This window comes from Bos indicus, chromosome 17 (genome assembly GCF_029378745.1).
Source record: "Bos indicus isolate NIAB-ARS_2022 breed Sahiwal x Tharparkar chromosome 17, NIAB-ARS_B.indTharparkar_mat_pri_1.0, whole genome shotgun sequence".
Lineage (NCBI taxonomy): Eukaryota > Metazoa > Chordata > Mammalia > Artiodactyla > Bovidae > Bos > Bos indicus.
In genome coordinates, this window is record NC_091776.1 from 55,213,447 (window position 1) to 55,232,451 (window position 19,005).

The window sequence follows — 19,005 nt, forward strand, 5'->3', positions numbered from 1 at the left end:
AGACTGCTCAGAGGCTGGTGTGGGTCTCTCCTGGTTTTCCCTGGAAGAATAAAGACCCCTAGAGTGGGTGGAGTAAGGCCACTGTGAGGATACTGCATGCTCACACCCTGGGGTGCCCTGTGCCAGGGTCTTTGCTGTTTGGATGTTGTCTCCACCCATGCCCGCCTGCCCCCCCCCCCCCCCCATTTCCCATGTAAGAGACGGGTTAAGAGCTGGGTCTGGCCCAACTGGCTGGCTGGCTTCTGCCCAAGTATTTAATGTGAGTGCCAGACTCACACAGGCAGCTGCCCACCTCCACAGTCCTCCTCAGAATAAACTGATTACTTCAGCCCCACGGGGACCCCTGCACAGCATGCGTGCCTGTGCCTCCCTACCTCAGGGCTTTGGCCCAGGACCTCTCGGCACCTGCGAGACTCACTCACTGCCTGCACACCCATGTGTCCTGGCCCCTACCGTGTCCTGCCCATTGGGTATCTGTCCCCTTCTAGGGCAGAAGCTGGGTGATATACTGTATGTACTTTGTCCCTGCTGGGATCCTGTGAGTGTGAACGAGGATGGGGCATAGCAGAGTGCAAGCGGGCGCCTTGGAGCACTCTGGATGGCCGTGCACGCCCAAGCGCAGGGAGTGGCAGCAGGCTGAGGGGAAAGCAAGGCCTCCAGAGAGGCCAGATGTTTCCAGTCACAGCTCTCATTCCCTCCAGCCAGATTCGAGGCCCAAACGCCGCCCCCCCACCCCCTGCCATGGGAGAAATTGCTCCTCCAATCTGGGCGGAGTCTCTGGCCCCCGCCAACCCCACCAGGGAGCACGGTAGGTAGGTGGACACTGGGGGAGCTGGGTACAGCCCCTAGCTCAGCCTCTAGAGTTTATGACTCGGCCAAAGAATGCATGTTGGGCTCAGCCAGCAGGCGGAGGGGAACTGGGCCAAATTTTACCTTCGCCTGTGCAGCCAGGGTTGGCCGCCGTGGCTGAAGAGGGGGAATCCTTTCTTCACCACTGCCTGTCAGGTCAGCAGTTGCTCAGCTGCTGGGGGTGGAGCTGGCACTGAGAGCCCCACATTCAGAGTGAAACCCATGGCGCCGCCAGTTAATCTTGGCACTAGCGCTGGGGGCAGGGCCCAGGGAGGAACTGAAAAGGAGACAAGGCCCATTCCCTTCTTGGCCTGGTCTACTTCCTCCCGGTGATTCTGTGGATCCAGAGCCAGGCAGGGCCAACCACACATGCAGGCTCAGGAACAAACCCTCTGTACTATTCTGTAGCCAGGAAATAGACATGGAGAGGCTGGCTGGCTGAGAGTGCTGCTGGGGGTATGGGGGCCCTGCTTCCCTGTGCTCTGTCTGGCATGTCCAGTGTCCATGCGGGAGCTGGGTGGGGCTCCCTGGCTGAGGAACTGGGTAGTAGGGGACATACAAGAGGAACTGGAAGGGTGATAATGCCCTGGCTGGTGGTCACTTAGGGTGGGATTTACTAGTTGTGTAGCTTCTCAGAGTGCATTCCCACCGTTCTCCATCCCAGACTGCTGTGTCCAACCACCAGGGCAGGACTGGCAGCTCCAAGACCTGCTGGGTGTGGGCCTGGACCAGGAAGAGCCTCTCTCCTAACAGGCTGCCCAGTCTTGCACTCACCATCCTTCTGCCAGAATCCTGGCACCTGTTTATCTGAAGCTCAGTTGAATGTATGGCTTTGGGATGGACTCTGGCACCACTCTGGCATACCCGTCTGGGCACAGGCTGGATGCTGTGCCTAGAACTCACCTTTGTTTCTGCCTCGTCTCCTTCTCCTCACCCGGTGCTGGCTTGACGGTGTGTGCACGCGCGCATAACTAGTTGTGTCCAACTCTTGCAACCTCATGGCCTGTATGTAGCCCACTAGGCTCTAAAAAATTTCCCGGCAAGAATATTGGAGCGGGTTGCCATTTTCTTCTCCAGGGGATCTTCCTGACCCAGAGTTGAAACCCAAGGTCTCTTGCATCTCCTGCATTGGCAAGTAGGTTCTCTACCAACCGAGCCACCAGGGAAGCCCTGGTTTGGTGGGGATTGTGGTTATTTTCAGGCACACCTCACTGTCTCTTAAAACAGCTGCTGAACGGAGGAGGGCACAGTTGGGTCTTGGCTGCCCCTTCCCCACATCTTATCTTCCTCAGGCCTCTGCTGAAAGCCACCATTGATCATGTCATGACTCTAGGGAAACAATCTTAGCCATTTTATCACAGGAGGAAGTGGAGGGGTGCTCTCCCTTCTGAGAAAGTGATGAGAGCTCCTGGGCCCTGGGAACAGACATCTGTAGGGTCAGCCAGGTTCAGTCAGGACACTTTTGATGACTAAAGAGTAGGGGGGTCATCTCCCACCCATTCTGAACCCCATGTGTGTTGAATGTCATGCAAGACTTCTGGGGCCTGCAGTTCTCTGGTTGGCTGTAACTAGGGCCAGCCTTGCCAGGCTGTGTTCCTTTGGGCACACTGGCAAAACAGCCCCAAGAGCCCATAGCTAAGCTACTCTGCCAACTCCCACCATGCCACCTCACCTGCGCCTCCTCCTGAGACTTGGAGGCAGAACAGAGTAGTCAGGTGAATGCTTTGAATGGGGGTTCACAACCTGATCTCTGCTTCCTCAGGCAAATTACTATCTCCAAAATTTGAGTTTCTTCTTAAGATGTGGTGATATCTGTTTCCTGGGCTGCTGTTGGGCTGGGAGAGGTCCGTCCTGGTGGGGAGCCAGTGGAGGGGGGGGAGAGGAGCTAAAGCCAATGTGAAAGGCCTGGGCCCTCGGCATGGTCAGCCAGCACCACAGAGGAAACTTGGGTTGGGATACCCTCACCTTCCCTTTCTGGGTTTGCTGTGATGAGGTGATCAGCAGCGATTGTGACTGGCCAGAAGAATGGGTTGGGGGGTTTGCTCCACCAGTGGGAAGAGAAACAGGTGTCAGCCAGCAAATGGGTCAGAGCTAGAATGTCCACAGGTCAAGGTGAAGCAGAGACTGGCCCTCAGGCCCCGTTGGGTGCTGGGGAACTCAGTGTCTATGTCTGGGTGGGGGAGATAGTGCTGTAGTTACAGGCAGAGGATCCCCTGCAGGTTTCTGCTGGGAAGAATGCTAGAACCTACTCCAGGATCAGGGTGCCCACTGAGCAAGCTAGGCCCCTGGGGAGACTGCAGAGAAGAGCAGAGGCCTGGGTGGGTGAAGGGCCATCAGGGACAGGCCCTGAATGTCTGCATTGGTCTCCTAGAGCTCAAAGTCTAAGCTACAAGCAGCCTGCTCCAGTATCCAGGAGATCCGGCGATGCACACGTCTTGAGATGCCTGACAACCTGTACACCTTTGTGCTAAAGGTGAGTGGCAGCTTTCCACACATGTGGGGAACAGACACAGACCTCAGGAATTGCACACAGCTGTCCCTTCCTTCCTGCCAGGTGAAGGACCGGACAGACATCATCTTTGAGGTGGGAGATGAACAGCAGCTGAATTCATGGATGGCTGAGCTCCGGGCATGCACAGGCCAAGGGTGAGACCCAAGGGCTCCATCTTGACACAGCTTTTCCTGCTATTCCTGAGCTACCCAGTCCTTAACCCCCATCTTCTCTTGCAGACTCGAGACCACAGACCCAGAGCCGCACTTTCCCTCAGCCACAGAACCTGGCACGGCTGACTCTCCAAGGGGAAGCACAGATTCCTTGAACCAAGGTGAGGGGTCAGGGCCTCTGTCCTCCAGCACATCGGGACCCAGCCCAGGGCATAAAGCGCCCACAGAGGGTCACCATCACCCATCTCCTTCTCTACCAGGTGGTTCTTCTCCTGGGGTGCTGCTGGATCCAGCCTGCCAGAAAACAGATCACTTCCTGTCCTGCTACCCCTGGTTCCACGGTCCCATCTCCCGGGTGAAGGCGGCTCAGCTGGTCCAGCTGCAAGGTCCTGATGCTCACGGAGTGTTCCTGGTGCGGCAGAGCGAGACGCGGCGCGGGGAGTATGTGCTCACGTTCAACTTCCAGGGCATCGCCAAGGTACGGGGCAAGGCGGCTGGGGCTGCACCCTGGCCAAATTAAAGGCCCCGAGGGGCCAGGGCCTGAGCCTACCTTTCTTCCTTTCCTGTAGCACCTGCGCCTGTCGCTGACCGAGCGGGGCCAGTGCCGAGTGCAGCACCTCCACTTCCCCTCGGTCGTGGACATGCTCCACCACTTCCAGCGCTCGCCCATCCCCCTCGAGTGCGGGGCTGCCTGTGACGTCCGGCTGTCCAGCTACGTGGTCGTCGTCTCCCAGCCACCAGGTGTGACCCTGATGCCCCTTGATAAAGGGGGTGGGGACCAAGACCTCCTGTTGTGTCCTTCCAGCACCTGCCTCCGCCCTGATAAGACTGACAGTGTGGTCTCTCTCTCGGTCACTTGTCCCCCAGGTTCCTCCAACACTGTTCTGTTCCCTTTCTCCCTCTCTCGCTGGGATTCAGAGCTGGGCCTTCCCCACCTTAGCACTTCTGGCTGTCCACGGGGGCTTGGCCCAGAGGGTCTTCCAGGCCGATCCTCTCCCCCAGAGCAGATCTTCCACCTGGTGCCTTCGCCCGAGGAACTGGCCAACAGCCTGCGGCACCTGGAGCCCGAGCCCGCCAGTCGAGCCCGGGACTCAGACTATGAAATGGACTCCTCCTCCCGGAGCCGCCTACGGGCCATAGACAATCAGTACACGCCTCTCTGATGGGCCTCACGCTGCCCTGGGGAGCACAAGCAAGCAGAGATGTGAACTTGTGAATGTAACTTTCTTTCCTTCCTTCCAGAGAGAGATTCAAGGGACACTTTAACTGCTCATTCCAGTTTGGATGTGACCCTTCTATTAGGCCTGTTAAAGGGCCTCCTATAAGTTCCATTCTTACCTGGCTTTCTCCTTATTGTTTACAGTTGTAGTTCTTGTTCGCGGATGTCACTAGGACCAGGCCCCATCACTCTTGAGAGGTGGCGGGCGGAGGGGGAGGGCCGGAGTCGGCAGTGGAAACTTGTTCTCTTTTTCACTGACACTGTCTGTCCCAACTGACAGACTTTCTACTTGGGGAGGGGGCCCATCAGGAAGCCCAAAACACTAACAAGCCCTGGATTCTCCTGTGGTTTTTCCCACTGTAGCTTCAGTCCATGCGGTAGGTCTGCTGTACCCAAGCCACAGGTGACCACACCTATCCTGCTTCAACTTTCAGCTTTAGGACAAAAGTTCTGGCAGATGGACAAGCTAAAGGTCAAAAATGATTTTAAACATTTTTACCTCAGATTAATTTTTCAAAGAAATCAGGTTTCAAAATTAAACCATTGCTTATTTCATTGCACTGTTTAATACCCATGCAATTTTTATAGTCAGAGACAGCTATGCAAACCTACTGACCAGGTTCCTGGTTCAAGCCAGTATGCCTGGCTTCCTTGTCTGTTACATTGTCAGGACAGTCACCTGTTGCTGAGGAGACACTGTCCTTCCTAAATGTAGAGAACTGAAGTGTGTCACTCTTTCAAGGAAATTCCAAGCAATTATTGAAAGAGGAGGGTGGCCAGGAACAGTTCCACCCTGGTGCCTTATGAAAAAAACTGAATTCTGTTTTACAGTAGCTTTATGGTGAGAGTTAAACTGAGGCGAGGGAGGGGCAAGGAAGAAAAGGGCTGCTGGGCCCTTTCTAGTAAATCTTTCACCAACAGGGCTGGCTTAGAGCCTCCAAGCCTCTAAAGGCTTACTAAATTATTCTACAAGGTTTTAGGCTCATTCTTAAGCCAAAATGGAAGCTAGGAAGCTGGTGCCACAGCTAATGAGAAACTCCTTTAATAGCCCACAATCGGTGTTCTGTTCCAGCAGTGACCACTGCTTCATCTAAGACTATGTGTGCATGGATACACAGGCACCCATAACCTCTACCATCCCCAGAGGTCCTGCAGTCGAATCTCCATCTGTACTTGCCTTTCACAAGTGACACAATTCATAGGGGGCTAGCTCCTCCCACAACTTTCATGCAGAGGCTCAGAAACAAGGGAGGCAGTGACCCAGCGAGTCAGCTGCTTCTGGTGCCAGCACAGCCATTCAGTATAGCTGCCAGGCTCACCCAAGTGGCTTCTAGGAAACTGGGAGTTTTATTAGCACAGCTTAACATTTACAGATATATCAATCAAAGGCTAAAATTAAACCTTGGCCTAGACTGACTACTGCCTGCCTTATCTGGGGTGAGGGGTGTGTCTGTTCCAGCCATTCTCTGTACTCCAGGAGGTCAGACTTTAGGAGGGGCAGGCTGGAGGTCAGACTTTAGGAGGGGCAGGGAGGTAAGCAGCCACCTCACTTCACTACTTTTAAAACCAACACTCCTGGCAGTCCAGTGGTTAGGACTCTGGACTTCCACTGCTGGGTGCACGGGTTCAATCTCTTGTTAGGGAACTAAGATCCCTCAAAAAATGTATATAAAACTAACACTCCTGGGTGGTTTCACAGATGGTAATGCATATCCAACCCTGATCTATGGTTGTGGTCCATTTCTAAGGGCCACATTTTCTACACATCAAGCATTACTGAGTAATGAATGCTAAGCAAAGCGCAGACCAGGAGGGTAAACGTAGTATGACACCTATAAGCCTGGGGCACTCATTTCCTAACAGCCTCTCAACATACAAGTCTCAGGTAGTGCCAAGAGGCTAGCCAGGCCCAGCAAGCTCACAGCTCTGACTGACTGGCTGCAAAGTACAAGCTGAGAATCCGTGACATAGTCACCCACTTCCAGACAGCTTCAGTGTAAAGTGTTCAAGAAAAACATTTCTTGACTAAATGTGTCTGAGTTACCCGGACAGTTCAAATACATTCCAACAAAAAGGCCCCTTGTGGCCTAGGAAGAAGTGACACTAAGCCAATGCCTTTCCTTTCTGCTAGAGCAGGTTGAGCTGGAGAAAGGGGGAGCAGTGGGGCCCAGGGCGTGCTGCCCTCACAGGCAGTGAGGCAGCAACCTTGATAGCTGCAGCCAGCCCACCGCAGTCAGAGCACGTTCCACCACCCTCTTTCCAGCCCCAATGTGACCACTGCTGCTGGCAAGAGACCACGCCGGCAGCCTCTGCTGAGAGCCAGGCTCTGAGTGCCAAACGGACACTGAGTTATCACCAGCCTTTTGGTTATCTCTAATGACAGATGATGACAAGGATGGCCTGACTGCTCCCAGCACCATCACTTCCTTTACCTGACGTTAATGAACTTTTACAAACTAACAGTCACCAGCACCAAAGAATTAAGTCAACTAACCTGCCTTGAATTTTAGACCAGCAATCCATATGGCTTTATCTGGCATAAATCTTCTGCCTTTGATCATTTCTGGACCGTGTAGGAAAAAGGAATAGCAAATCATTAAAATCTTAAGCCAGAGAACACTATTTTTACATAACAGTTTCTTAACCTAAAATCAAGGCCTTGAACTCTTCCCTAAGGGTTGCCTGAGATTCCTTCATGCTGTTATTCAGGGCTAAGTTTGTGGGCTGAGTGCTAACATCTCCTACAAGCTAGAGGAACTTGATGGTTGATTATCCACTGCCTCTTAACAAGGACACATCTGACACCCAGTGTTTAGCTGGAATAAACAGCACATTGTGATGACAACACAGAATGGATTCATCTTGTATCATTATAGGCAGAAGGTCTATTTGGCAAATTTTTATGTATTGTTTATGTACTGTATAAGTAACTTATTCTTGAATACAAATTTTGCTATAATGTACAAATTGCTACATGTGAATTAAAACAAAGGTTTTGGAATCTTGATTAGTTAACTGCAGTATTTAAAGGTTCTATTATGACTACACTCTCTGAAAAATAGGTATTTTTCCAGTTTATCCTCCTCCCACAAAACCAAGACACCTAACAAATGCTTAGGGTTTATCTTGTGCATTGCTGCATCCTTTCAGCCCTCTGGATTCCTTTATTACAACTGTGAGTGTGTGTCTCCTGCCCCCTACTGGTAAAACACAGATGCCTGAATCAGGACAACCTCTGACTTATCTGGGTTCCGGAGATATTAAAAAGGAAGCTTACAGAATCAACGTCAGGCTGAGGACGGGGACCTTCGGTGCTGCCCAACTCTGGCCAGCCTTCCTCCTTCTGAAGCAGACCTCTAGCCACCACAGAGAACATCTCTCAGTCTTGTCTTTTTTCTAGAGATACCTTGAACCAGAACTAAAGGTGAAGAAGAAAAATCATTTGACAGCTAACCTTCAAGGGTATTAAGAAAGCAGTCAGCCCTCCTGCCCTGATACTCAGTATCCTATAATGGAAATAGCTCATACAAACACACATTAACTTGGTATCAGTTTTTAAAACTTTTTTTATTTTTTAATTTTTTTTAAGTTTTTATTTTATATTATCTACAAAGTAAAAGTTTTTCCCTTAACTTAAAAGTTGAACCACTGCAGACAGTGATTACTTCATCAAACTTGATTTATAAATAATAATCCGTCAGTTTGACGGTAAGAATTTACTGAACCTTTGTCAAGTTTAGTAAAAGGGTGTTCCAAGTCTTGATTTTTTTTTTTTTTAGCGGTAATAGCAGCAAGAATCACTCTTGTTACTTCTTTTGCTAGCTGATGTGTTGTTCATGACTTTCAAGGGTCATTAAAAAATAAATAACTTCCAGTTTCAGCAAGCAGAGCTGGGGTACTTGCGGGACTTGGAAACAGCATATGGAATTATGGAACAGCCCACAAGTTCCTAAATGCCTCTACTCGGTCCAAATATCTTCCACTGCAAGTGAACTGTTAGCATTCCTATTGGATGTTACAAGAAATCAACATATATTTTTTCAAAACAAAATAATGAAATTCTAGTTTTCTGTGCTTCCAGTTGGTAGAAGCAGTAGAAGGGAGGAGGGAATTTGGCCTTTCGGTTCCTCCAGGGCAGCCTTACAACTGCTGTTGGTGGTGGGCTTGTACTGTAAAAAAGAAAAGTGAATATTTAAACAGAAAACTGGCAACACTTGCACATTAGCCTAGTGTTTCTGCAGCACATGACTGTAAGCTATCCTTGTGCTAGCTGAACAAGACTCAAAATTTAATTCACTCTGTACCCTCCCAACCCCCCAGCATCTGTACCAAAATGGGGAGAGGTAGGTGGGTGGGTAGAAACAGACCAGTCAGACATAAAACCATTTCAGATAAAACTCCCAGAAGAGTTGTTGTTCATGGGGTACAAAAAAGGCCTTAACATATCCCCTCCCCAAATAATAGCCAAGCACCAGTGCTGCTTTCAGAGTAACAGGTTAGACTGTGAAATCTCGCCATGGCCGCTGCCATCAAGTACTAGCGCACAATCACAGGCATTCTCTTCCTGTCAGGGCATAGACTGGAGCTAATTCTATACTCAAAACCAATCCATACACAGCACTTTCTCGTCAGTAGTAGTCTCCAGAGCTACAGTCAAACTCTGCCATGGTGGTAACCCCCCACATGCCAGACTGTTGGGACTCAGGAAGGAAAACACTGCCCTGTCCAGCCTAGCATAACAAGGAAGGCCAACTGAGTCCTAAGCATGCATCAGCTACACAGAATGCTGCTGCTGCTTCTCATCAAGCCAGATCCTATATACCATCAGAACACACACAGCCTAGGCTCCCGGAAGCCTCAGGTCCTGACACTGAACTGATCATCACAGTCCCTACTGTGCACACTCTGACGGGTCTTGCTAGTTCTCGGATGCGGGGCTTGAAGCGCTGGCCCTGCCTGCCATTCGACCTGTGCGAGCAGAATGCTTTGGGGTGCCCGGCGGCCCCTGCACACACACGCCTCACCTGAAGGGTGCGTCATATAAGGGAAATGCGCTGTTGTCGAGACTGGAATGGGCTGTAGTGCACTTTGAGCGAGGGCGGCCTGGGGACCGCCGGGTGGCTGTGTCGTCATTAGCATCATTGGCGCATGGGCAGTTGGATGAGAAGGAACCATTCCTGACTGTACATGAGCCTGAAACAGAGAGCTCTTTTACGCATACAGGCAACATCTCCAGCTTAAACAACATGTCAACTGTGTTCCTTTCACTGGGTTGGGGCTCTCAGGAAAGGGCAACAGTGGGCCCTCAGGGCCCTTTCTTTTCTCTGGGGACATTTCCTACTGGATCCATTAGTTGACCTATAGACATGCTTCACCTTTTGGCAGATTCTGCAAGGCTGAGGGGGCAGGCACCCAACGAGCCTTGGTAACAGTCAGGGCTGCCATGTCCTAGGCTTCAGCATTTCTGATGACTGGATTCTATGTATGGGGCAAGGTCTTCACAAAGGTAAGAAGATCCCTGATCCAAGCGCAGCTTTTTCAAACTAATAGGAGGCTACATGCAATGATGCTTCTAGACTCTGGCTTCCATGTGGGGCCTGAATTATCCCTTTCAGGTAAGAAAGCAGATTACATTGTAAGTGGGAACTGTTAACTCCTGTTCTATATTCTCTTTGCTCCTCCCCTGCTTCTCGCCTGCTCACCAGCACACCTCAGTGAAGAATGAGTCAAGGCAGTGAGAAACTCTCAGGCTCCTTTGCTCTGCTGAAAGATCCGCCGATAAAGCAGCAGCAGGAGGAGTTGCAGTGAATGGCTCCAGTTAGGTGGGGAGGGGTAATCTGAAATCATCAGGGCCAACCCAGTGTCCCTGTACCAAGTGATAGTGAGTTCAACCACGTCTCCCTGTCAAATTGGAAAGGTTTTAGCCCAAACAGCTGGAACCCAGCTCTGCAAAGATTTGCAGAGCGAGGAGGACGAGTCCTCAATTCCTCCTCCAATACTGTGCACCATGATATAAGCCTTGAAGGAAACCCTGTTTTGACTCTAACACGTTCAAGTAGACCCAGGGCACATCTGGACTTCCCTGCAGATGTTAACCTTTTTGTTCTTTCAGCACAAAAACACAAAAGTGAGGTTTTAGGAACCCCAACTTAGATATAAATTCACGTAACTACTTAGCCACCAGCCTCTGCTAGACATCTACCGGCCCCCAGGTCTCACAAAGCTCCTGATTCAGCCAAACAATGCTGCCCCACACTTGACCAAACCACCTCCCCTCCCCACCATCAAAAGCAACTCATCCACTGCAGTGCACCACACTACAGAACCTGCCCGTTTGCTGGGGAGGATGCCCAGACTTCCCAGAGCTGTGGAACTCTAGTTACAAGGTCGCCTTCTGAGAGTTAGCTCCAACTGAGCAGCATCTCCAGCCCCACCATGCCAGAGCCTCAGGGGTGCACTGCTTGACATGAAACGGAGTTCAGTGAGGCAGTTTAAGCTGAGACCTGCCTAAGAGAGTTCTGTTATGAAAGCAGCAAAAAGAGACATCAAATACAGCCGATCCACCCTTAACAGCTCCAGGGAGGGCCTCAAAGGACAGTGTTAAAAGTCCAACTTCAGTGCAGCTCCTTCTCCTCATTAAGACAATTCAAATTGGCCCTGGATCGCATTGGACTTTAGTCAGCAGCAACCACACCTTTCAACCTTTAGAAACTTATGCTAGAGGTGAGCCCCAAGTGCTTCCGGATCTGCTCTTTAAGAAAAATGGGAACACCTGGGCGCTTCCAGCTTCAAATCACACAGCACCAATGTACAAGGCCAAGTCCTTTCAAGAAGTACAACGTATGGTCAAAGCAGATTTAGGAATAGCCAGGGAAACAAATGGAGAGATTTCTTAGGAACTCAGGTGACTAACATTCAAGTGGACAGTCCCAGGGCAGTCATCTCAGAGTTGAGAATTTGTAAAATCCCATCTTGTTTGCCAGACCTGTGTGTGTGTGTGTGTGTGTGAGAGAGAGAGAAAGAGAGGTGTGGGGGGAGTATGTGTACATATACGTGTATATATAGCAACGAGAAAGCTATATAAACAGAAACAGAGCAATGCAGACACAGTAAGGAAAGAACTAGGTTGCATTCCAGAGTCAAAGGTATTTTTAAGGCCTCAGTTGGGAAATGTCAAAAGACTGACCAATCAGCAACTTCACTGATCCCATTACAAAACCACACAAACATTCATTTAAGGCCAGATCACATGTATTTGAGTGGGAAAGAAGAGACAAGCAGATGGCATCACACACAGGGGTTCCTAGCTTGAAGAACATCTGGCTCTTTGCTGCTTATCTGATAACTTTCATATCCTACTTGGTCTTCACAAAAAGTTGGCTAAAGCAGGTTTACCTGAGGTACATGGGCCATGTGGGGTGGATTGGTGTAAGCCGGCTGAACATGAGAAGGATGAATGGTAAAGACGGTCTGCTGTGCTGCTGGGAAACTATTCTGTGGAGACTGTGTATTGGAGGCAGGTGTCATGGAAGGTGGGGTTGGCGCAAGCCCCGCATGGTAAATGGCAGACTGCTGCTGTGGACTGGCCAGATGGAGAGCCTGAGCGGCCTGGTGCTGATGGTGCTGCAAAGTGACAGCAAAGAGTACAGATTAAGAGACATTCTTTTCTGGGATACAAGCCTGATTGTCAGACTGCAAGCCCTCAACCAAGCAGTGGGAACCAAGAGTACTGCTCCAGGGAACTGGAGCAAAGAGCTCCTTAAGTGCCTTCTTAAAAAGCACAACTAAAGAAACTAATAGGAAAACAAACAAAATCGTATAACATAAACATTAGAAATGAGAGTTTTAAAAAAGTTCCAAGCAAATTCCTTGTTAGAATTTTCTATATTGGTAAAATTTTCAGAACTTACCTAACCACCTTATTCTCAATATGTACCTTAAGGTGATTAAAACTGGGGGCACAGCCTGCAGAGCTGTACGCTGGCTCCTAGGTGAGGCAGGGCTGCTAAGTGTTTTGATCACGTGGTACCTAGCATCTTGCCTGGCACTGGAAAAAACACTCAGTAAACAGAACGATGCGGCGATTCTGGTGAAGGCCTCTGAGTGTCTTACCTGAACAGGACTGGGCGCAGGATGGCTCCCACCATGCTGGCTTTGCTGCTGTCCGGTGGGCGTAGCTGAAGGCTGAGGATGTGGAGTATGTGGGTGCAGGGTGGCATTAGGGTGCGCATACTGCTGAGCAAGGGAGCCAGTGGAAACTAAAGTGAAATAAAAAGGAGTGTGTATAATTGATGTGTGTGGTAGTCTTCATTGCACTTCTATGCCTCATCAACTTTCAGCTCAACAGCTTTCTTGATGCTCAATGCCTAACCCATCTCTATATTTGACTCCATTTAATCCATCCACTTCTTGAAAAAAAAAAAGTCAAGTTACTGCTTACCAATCAGACTAGCATTTTATTCAAATAACATACATACTGTATCTAAATCTGATCAGTTTAAATTTACTTTTATAACAGTCACTAGGTTTTCCTGAAAAAGCAACTTAAAAGCAGAACTTAAAAGCAGACAGAAATAATTCAATCTTTCTCTAACACACACACACACACACACACACACACACACACACACACACACACACACACACACACACAGTAGCTCAAGGCCATCATCTGGCTAACCTCACCATGCTACTGCCCTGGAGCTGGCGCAGTGTCCTATGGGCACAGATGGTATCAAAGCTGCAGTAAGGGGCTGGATAAGGTGTGTGGCAAGGTCAGGGCTCTATCTTCAGGGCCAAATGACCACAATCTCTCTCAGCTGATTACAGAAGCCACTTTGCTGCTCAGTTTGTTCCCTGGGCCTCCCCGCTCAAGATCTCTCACCTTTGTTTTATAATTTAGGATTACCCAAACTATGTATTTAGGAAAACTGAACTCCCTTCAAAGCATCACAGCCTTTAGAAAAAATTTTACTAGTTAGGGTAACTTCAAAGGAAATATGATGATTTAGTTTAAGTAAAAATGTGTTCATTGAAGGTAAGAATGCAAAGCCAATTCTTTGTAACTGTCAGCACTGACCATACGTTGGCACAAAACAGGGAGATCAGATATTTGTTCATGTCATCCCAATACAGCAATCTGAGAATCAAAAGCACAAGACGGGTTCACTGCTTCCGGTGACTACTAATATAGCACACTGATACAAATCTAACCATGATGTGGCTATGAGTTGAGGACAGTCTTCTCAAGACATACCTCTTAGAAGTCAATGTGTGATTTCCAGCCTTCTCTCAAATCAATCCTGAAATCCCTGAGAAGCTATGCCCATACACAGAAACAATTTCAAAATACTTCCTCATGTTCTTCATATGATGTTACGCACAGGGAACTCATAGGGAGAAGCAAGCACCTTTGGGATCAGGCACCCTGACTCCAGTAGTCTAGTAGGCCGGCTGCTGAGAGTCACCAGCAGAGATGGCTCTGGGTGAATCCCATGTAAATGTTATGCAGAAGGTTAGGCACATGAAACAATTCTATAATACTTGACATTGTAGGGCCAGGGGCTACCAACATTCCAGCCCAACTGGTTATCTCCTCAACTGCATAGGTACCCTTTAAAGAGAGAAGGAGAGGCAAAGAGCCAGCGCTAGGATCACCTGTGCATCCACGGCTAACACCTAGTGGGAGTATATACTAAGTTAACATCTAGATTAGATTCAACAAAGCACTTCTGTTTATACACTGGGAAAATCCCCTAACTATAACAGTTAACATACATTGAACATATTAACAAGAAAAACTGGCAACATATTCTCTGGGTGTTTTTTTTTTAACAAGTCAGTGACTGATACCTGGGAGGTGGAAAAAAATAATGTACTAACAGCTTTCTTGAATTTCACAATCCCATGAATTTATGAAAATAGTGTCTTTTCCCCTACTTCATTGGCTTATTAAAAGGCCATTCATCATCATTTAAATTAACTTGCAGATCTCCACAAACTGTCTAGGCACTTGGTCTAAAAGACTTGACATAAATTTTGAACCTCTGCTCTTGTAAATCTTAAACTGGAAAGCAATTCCTGTATCCAAATTCTTATTTATAAGTTTCATAGAGGTAGACTATAGAATCTCATAGGGTTTCTACTTATTTAACCATATTTATTCAAGAAATTTTTGTACTGAAAATTTAACTTTCCTTTCTAATTATTCTGTAAGCAAAGTAATAAGAAAATAAAAAGTAACATCAACCAACTCTAGCTGGGTGCTATTTGATTTTCACACGTTAAAAAAAAAAAAAAAAAAGAATGGCCATTACAAAGAATAATTATGCCCATGAAGTCTCATAATTAACTAATTATCCACCAATTAGAAAAATGTTAAAACCTTGATATTACTTTGAGAAAAATAAAGACAGAAGTATTTTTTATCATGCATTTTTAAAAGGCACCTCTGGATTTATTTGCCAATACTAAAAGGCTATCTATATCTCATTTACATTCATAGCACAAATACTTCAAGTAGTCCGAGCTGAATGTGTAAAAAAACCCATCTTCTCCCTAACTGAACATCAATAAACTACAATGCATTATAAGAAAAATTAAGCAGATTTAAACAGACATCATAGGCTGGAAAATAAAATGTAAGCATGTCTGATTAGAAATATCTTCCTCTGTTTATCATCTTTCTGAAAAGACACTTGCTAAGCAAGTACCTTATCCAGGAATTCTTTTCCCCTTCAAATACGAAAACTGAGTAGCTAATTGGGGAAAATGTAGAAACTAGACTTTAATAGTAATAACAAAAATATACTTTGGTTCCTTGAAAGCTCACTTCAGAAAGGAACAAACACAGCTAGGGTAGAAGGGAAATTTTTAAAAGAGGAGGAGGGGTTGGGGTGGGGTGGGCAGAGAGAGAGAGAGAAAGGAACCAAGTTAGAGTAAATGAGGAAAGTAAGAGAATTAGAGAAAGGGAAAAGTGGAGAGTGAAAGGCAGAAAATTCTGGGCTTTCTTAAACTAAATCTATCATTTAACTGCTATTATTATACATACTCATTAGCTAAAGATTCCAGAGAGGTTAAAAATAAAGTGATTTTTCTTAAAAATTCTGATTTAGCTCTCCACCAGATAACCACAGTCCAAAAAGTTTTCTAGGCCATAACTGATCCTACTGAAGCCAACTGAGTCCACAGAGCTGTGCATTTAATTTCTAACTAGGTTTTCTCATTTTTGGCCTTGGATGCACAAGTCATGAGAGATCACCAGCACGGCAAAACCTCAAAAATGAAACAAAATCTTCCAACTTTTAGTTTCGATGGTAAAATCAGAAGCAAAGAAGTGAAGGAAAGTGGAAAACTTTAAAAGGGGAATAAAAGGCAACTAGACCAAAAAAAACAGGGCAAAAAGCTTATTTAGAAGGAGGTGGGGTATAAAGCAGCAAATTAAATCACAAACTGCAGCCCCGCTATTAGTTTCTTTTAAAAAATACTGATATTCTCTTTTAGGGAAACTTGTGCTAAGGCAGTTAATGCTTAGGTGTGGTGATTAAGCTTTTAGCTACTTACCAGGAAACTGACTCCAAATCTACTAACAGAGACAGTAAGATGGTGAGGATAACTACATTTGAGACCTCAAACTGAGTACATTAGAATTACTGACACTGTCTTTTATATACTATACCACATACAGAATTCCCCTTCAATAGTTATATACACAGCAAGACTCCTTTTTAAAGAGCATCTATTAAAGGATTAAATTTGTTAACATTTCCTAGCACCAAATAAATAATATGTACGCACTTATTTTTGGATACCAAGGCACAATTAATGTCAAAATGTTTTCTCAATGCTTTTTAAAATTTGCCACCTAGTATATTCAGACATTCAGTTATTCCAAAATAATTTAAAATTTAGTCTCTATGATAACATTTTAATCCTTAATAGTCTTGAGAAAACAGTATTTCACATAAAGTGACCACATACTACACTATCATCCGTTTCTGCAAGTTAGTGACTTCCCCTTCCAAATACCAAAAGTCCATGAATAAGCCTTAAGATTTCCCTACAAATAGAGAAAACAAACCTTACAAGTTCATTTCTAAAAGAAATCCCTGCTCAGACTTTCTCCATTTAAGAGCAATCATCTACCTTTCCACTGCTGAGAGGGGCTGGTGTTACTCAAGGTAATCTCTGGTGGCTGCTAGATCATGTTTTCCTGCTTAAGTTCAAGACATCCATGAGGTGTCTGCTACCTGAATATTTTAAACCTGTAGTCATGCAAGGATTGAAAATACAGGAACGCTTCTCCCGTAGTATTTCAACCCTACTCAAATAAAAATCCTTGTAAGAATAAATTTTTTCTTACCAGGATATATATTTTTTAAAAAATTGTATATTTTACACTTGTGGCTTGTTTTGCTTTGCTATGAAAAAAGGCTGTTCAGGAAGATTTTCTCTGAACAAGGAATGTATTAGGCATTCCGAAACAGTCACATATTTGCTTGGTATGCAAAAATTTATTTCTGAAACAAGTCAATTTTTAAATTAACTCCAGCTTTCTTAAGCTGGGTTATACTTCCTTTTTAAAAACTCTGAATTATTTTTAGATATATGTATTTTTTAATGATTTTGTCTGGCACAAGGAAAAGATTGCTCAACAAGTCTACTCCCTTAACATGTATTCTTTAAAAAGTGTTTTACTGTTCAAATTAAAATTAGTATAAAAAACCCAACTCACTGGCAAAGTAGAAAGAAGGGCTTGTCTCCTTGTTGTATGGTAATTTGGGACATGCTGAATTTGGGAAATAGAAAGGTTAATTAGCCTTTTAAGGTGTGCATTTTCCTAATTTTCTGGAAAGGTTGACATATTTAGTAATTTCTTTTTGTATTCATGCATAATTCATTTTTCTTATTTTATAAGAGATGACAAGCACTTTAAACATTACTACAAAATTAAGTAAGATGGAGCTGAAGTGAAAGACACTTTTTTCTTCTGTATTGGGCGGTCGAGTTCCACTTGCTCATTTGCTTAAACGAAAGGAATAAAGTCATTATCTAATAAAAAGACCAACATTGCATTCCATTGAACAACTCTAATATAAAAAATATACCAATATAAAACAATATTTACCAAATTTCATTCAAAAGACTAGTCCAATTTTGCCAATCATTACTAACAGAAATGTCACCTTACAGCTTGTTCTGTAAGATGTTTACTACGCATCTGGGAATGGATCCAAAAACTGAGAAACATAGTAATATTAATATTAAACAAGAGTGTGATATCATTTCTTATTAAACTGTCTACATAAAGGGGTGTGCGTGGGTGCATAAGTACACTTGGAAGGATATGCACCAAAACATTAACAGGAGGTTGTAAGGGAGAGGATTAATAGGTGCACTTTACATCTTTCTGCCTACTGTACTTTCGAATTTATCTGCATTAAACTACCAAAAATAAACCCAAAGAAAAAGATTCTGGATTTAACTCTTCCTGATGGCTTTAGTTAGCAGAGAAAGTTTCATTATTACTATTTCTAAAAGGGAAAACAAAACAAGATGAATGAAACAAAATCAGAAGAATTTTAAGACTAGATGTTAAGGAAACAAAAAGTAACTTATTTGGAGAAAGAGGGCAGACGCAGTGATGAAAGTGAAATTAAGGTCAAAGAGATGAAGTTTGTGATCAGAGTCTCTCCTAAGATAGCTAGAAAGAATACAAGGTCAACAAACCTAGAATATATTTCTCCTAGTACCTTAAATAAACGTTCAAGGATTTGTTAGCATACTTACAGTTAATATGCCAAAAAATTTTAAAACAATAACCAGCCTTTCATTTTGTAGTCATTTCTATTCTCAAAGGCTCTTGCTATGACCGTAATGATTAATAAATGACAAAAAGGTAACATAACAACTGTCATCAACATCTGGGTGCATATTTTTTGTTTGTATTAAAAAAAAAATCTAGATAGGATATAGCTTAAAAAATAATCCATACTAAAAATATCTAGTTCCTTTTGGAATATAAAATATAAACTGTTTAAGAGAAATGAGTATAAAATTAGCATTTCTATGCAAATTTTAACTTACAGTTTAAAATAATGTACTTAAAAATTTGTATTCTTTACAGACAAAACAAAATGTACAAAAATTTGTAAAAGTTTAAAGTCTGACTTAAAAATCTGTAAGACCTAAAATAAATCACTGATGAATTAATAAACTTGCTACAGCAGATTAAATTATGGTTTATTGCAGTAAATAACAAAATAATTCATTTC

The 19,005-nt window shown here is 45.3% G+C and overlaps 2 protein-coding genes across 9 annotated transcripts in view; one reads left to right on the forward strand and one right to left on the reverse strand.

The window, feature by feature from the left end:
• SH2B3 (SH2B adaptor protein 3) overlaps nucleotides 1-7,733 on the forward strand; it is a 37,592-nt gene extending 29,859 nt beyond the window's left edge. Inside the window, 6 exon segments of the mRNA XM_019977291.2 lie at nucleotides 3,221-3,322; nucleotides 3,404-3,495; nucleotides 3,580-3,674; nucleotides 3,774-3,991; nucleotides 4,083-4,254; nucleotides 4,381-7,733. Coding sequence (XP_019832850.2) covers nucleotides 3,221-3,322; nucleotides 3,404-3,495; nucleotides 3,580-3,674; nucleotides 3,774-3,991; nucleotides 4,083-4,254; nucleotides 4,381-4,676 — 975 coding nt within the window. The 3' untranslated portion in view covers nucleotides 4,677-7,733.
• Nucleotides 7,734-8,280: 547 nt separating this feature from the next.
• Nucleotides 8,281-19,005, reverse strand: part of ATXN2 (ataxin 2) — a 101,819-nt gene continuing 91,094 nt past the window's right edge. For 5 of the 8 annotated variants that reach the window (XM_070770161.1, XM_070770160.1, XM_070770156.1 and 2 more), the window contains 5 exons: nucleotides 17,466-17,519; nucleotides 12,845-12,990; nucleotides 12,128-12,355; nucleotides 9,757-9,925; nucleotides 8,281-8,901 (listed from right to left, as the gene is read on the reverse strand). In XM_070770161.1, the coding sequence (XP_070626262.1) occupies nucleotides 8,873-8,901; nucleotides 9,757-9,925; nucleotides 12,128-12,355; nucleotides 12,845-12,990; nucleotides 17,466-17,519 (626 nt within the window). In that variant the 3' untranslated portion in view covers nucleotides 8,281-8,872. The remainder of the gene's footprint in view (nucleotides 8,902-9,756; nucleotides 9,926-12,127; nucleotides 12,356-12,844; nucleotides 12,991-17,465; nucleotides 17,520-19,005) is intronic. The other 3 variants (XM_070770157.1, XM_070770158.1, XM_070770159.1) reach the window with 2 other exon arrangements.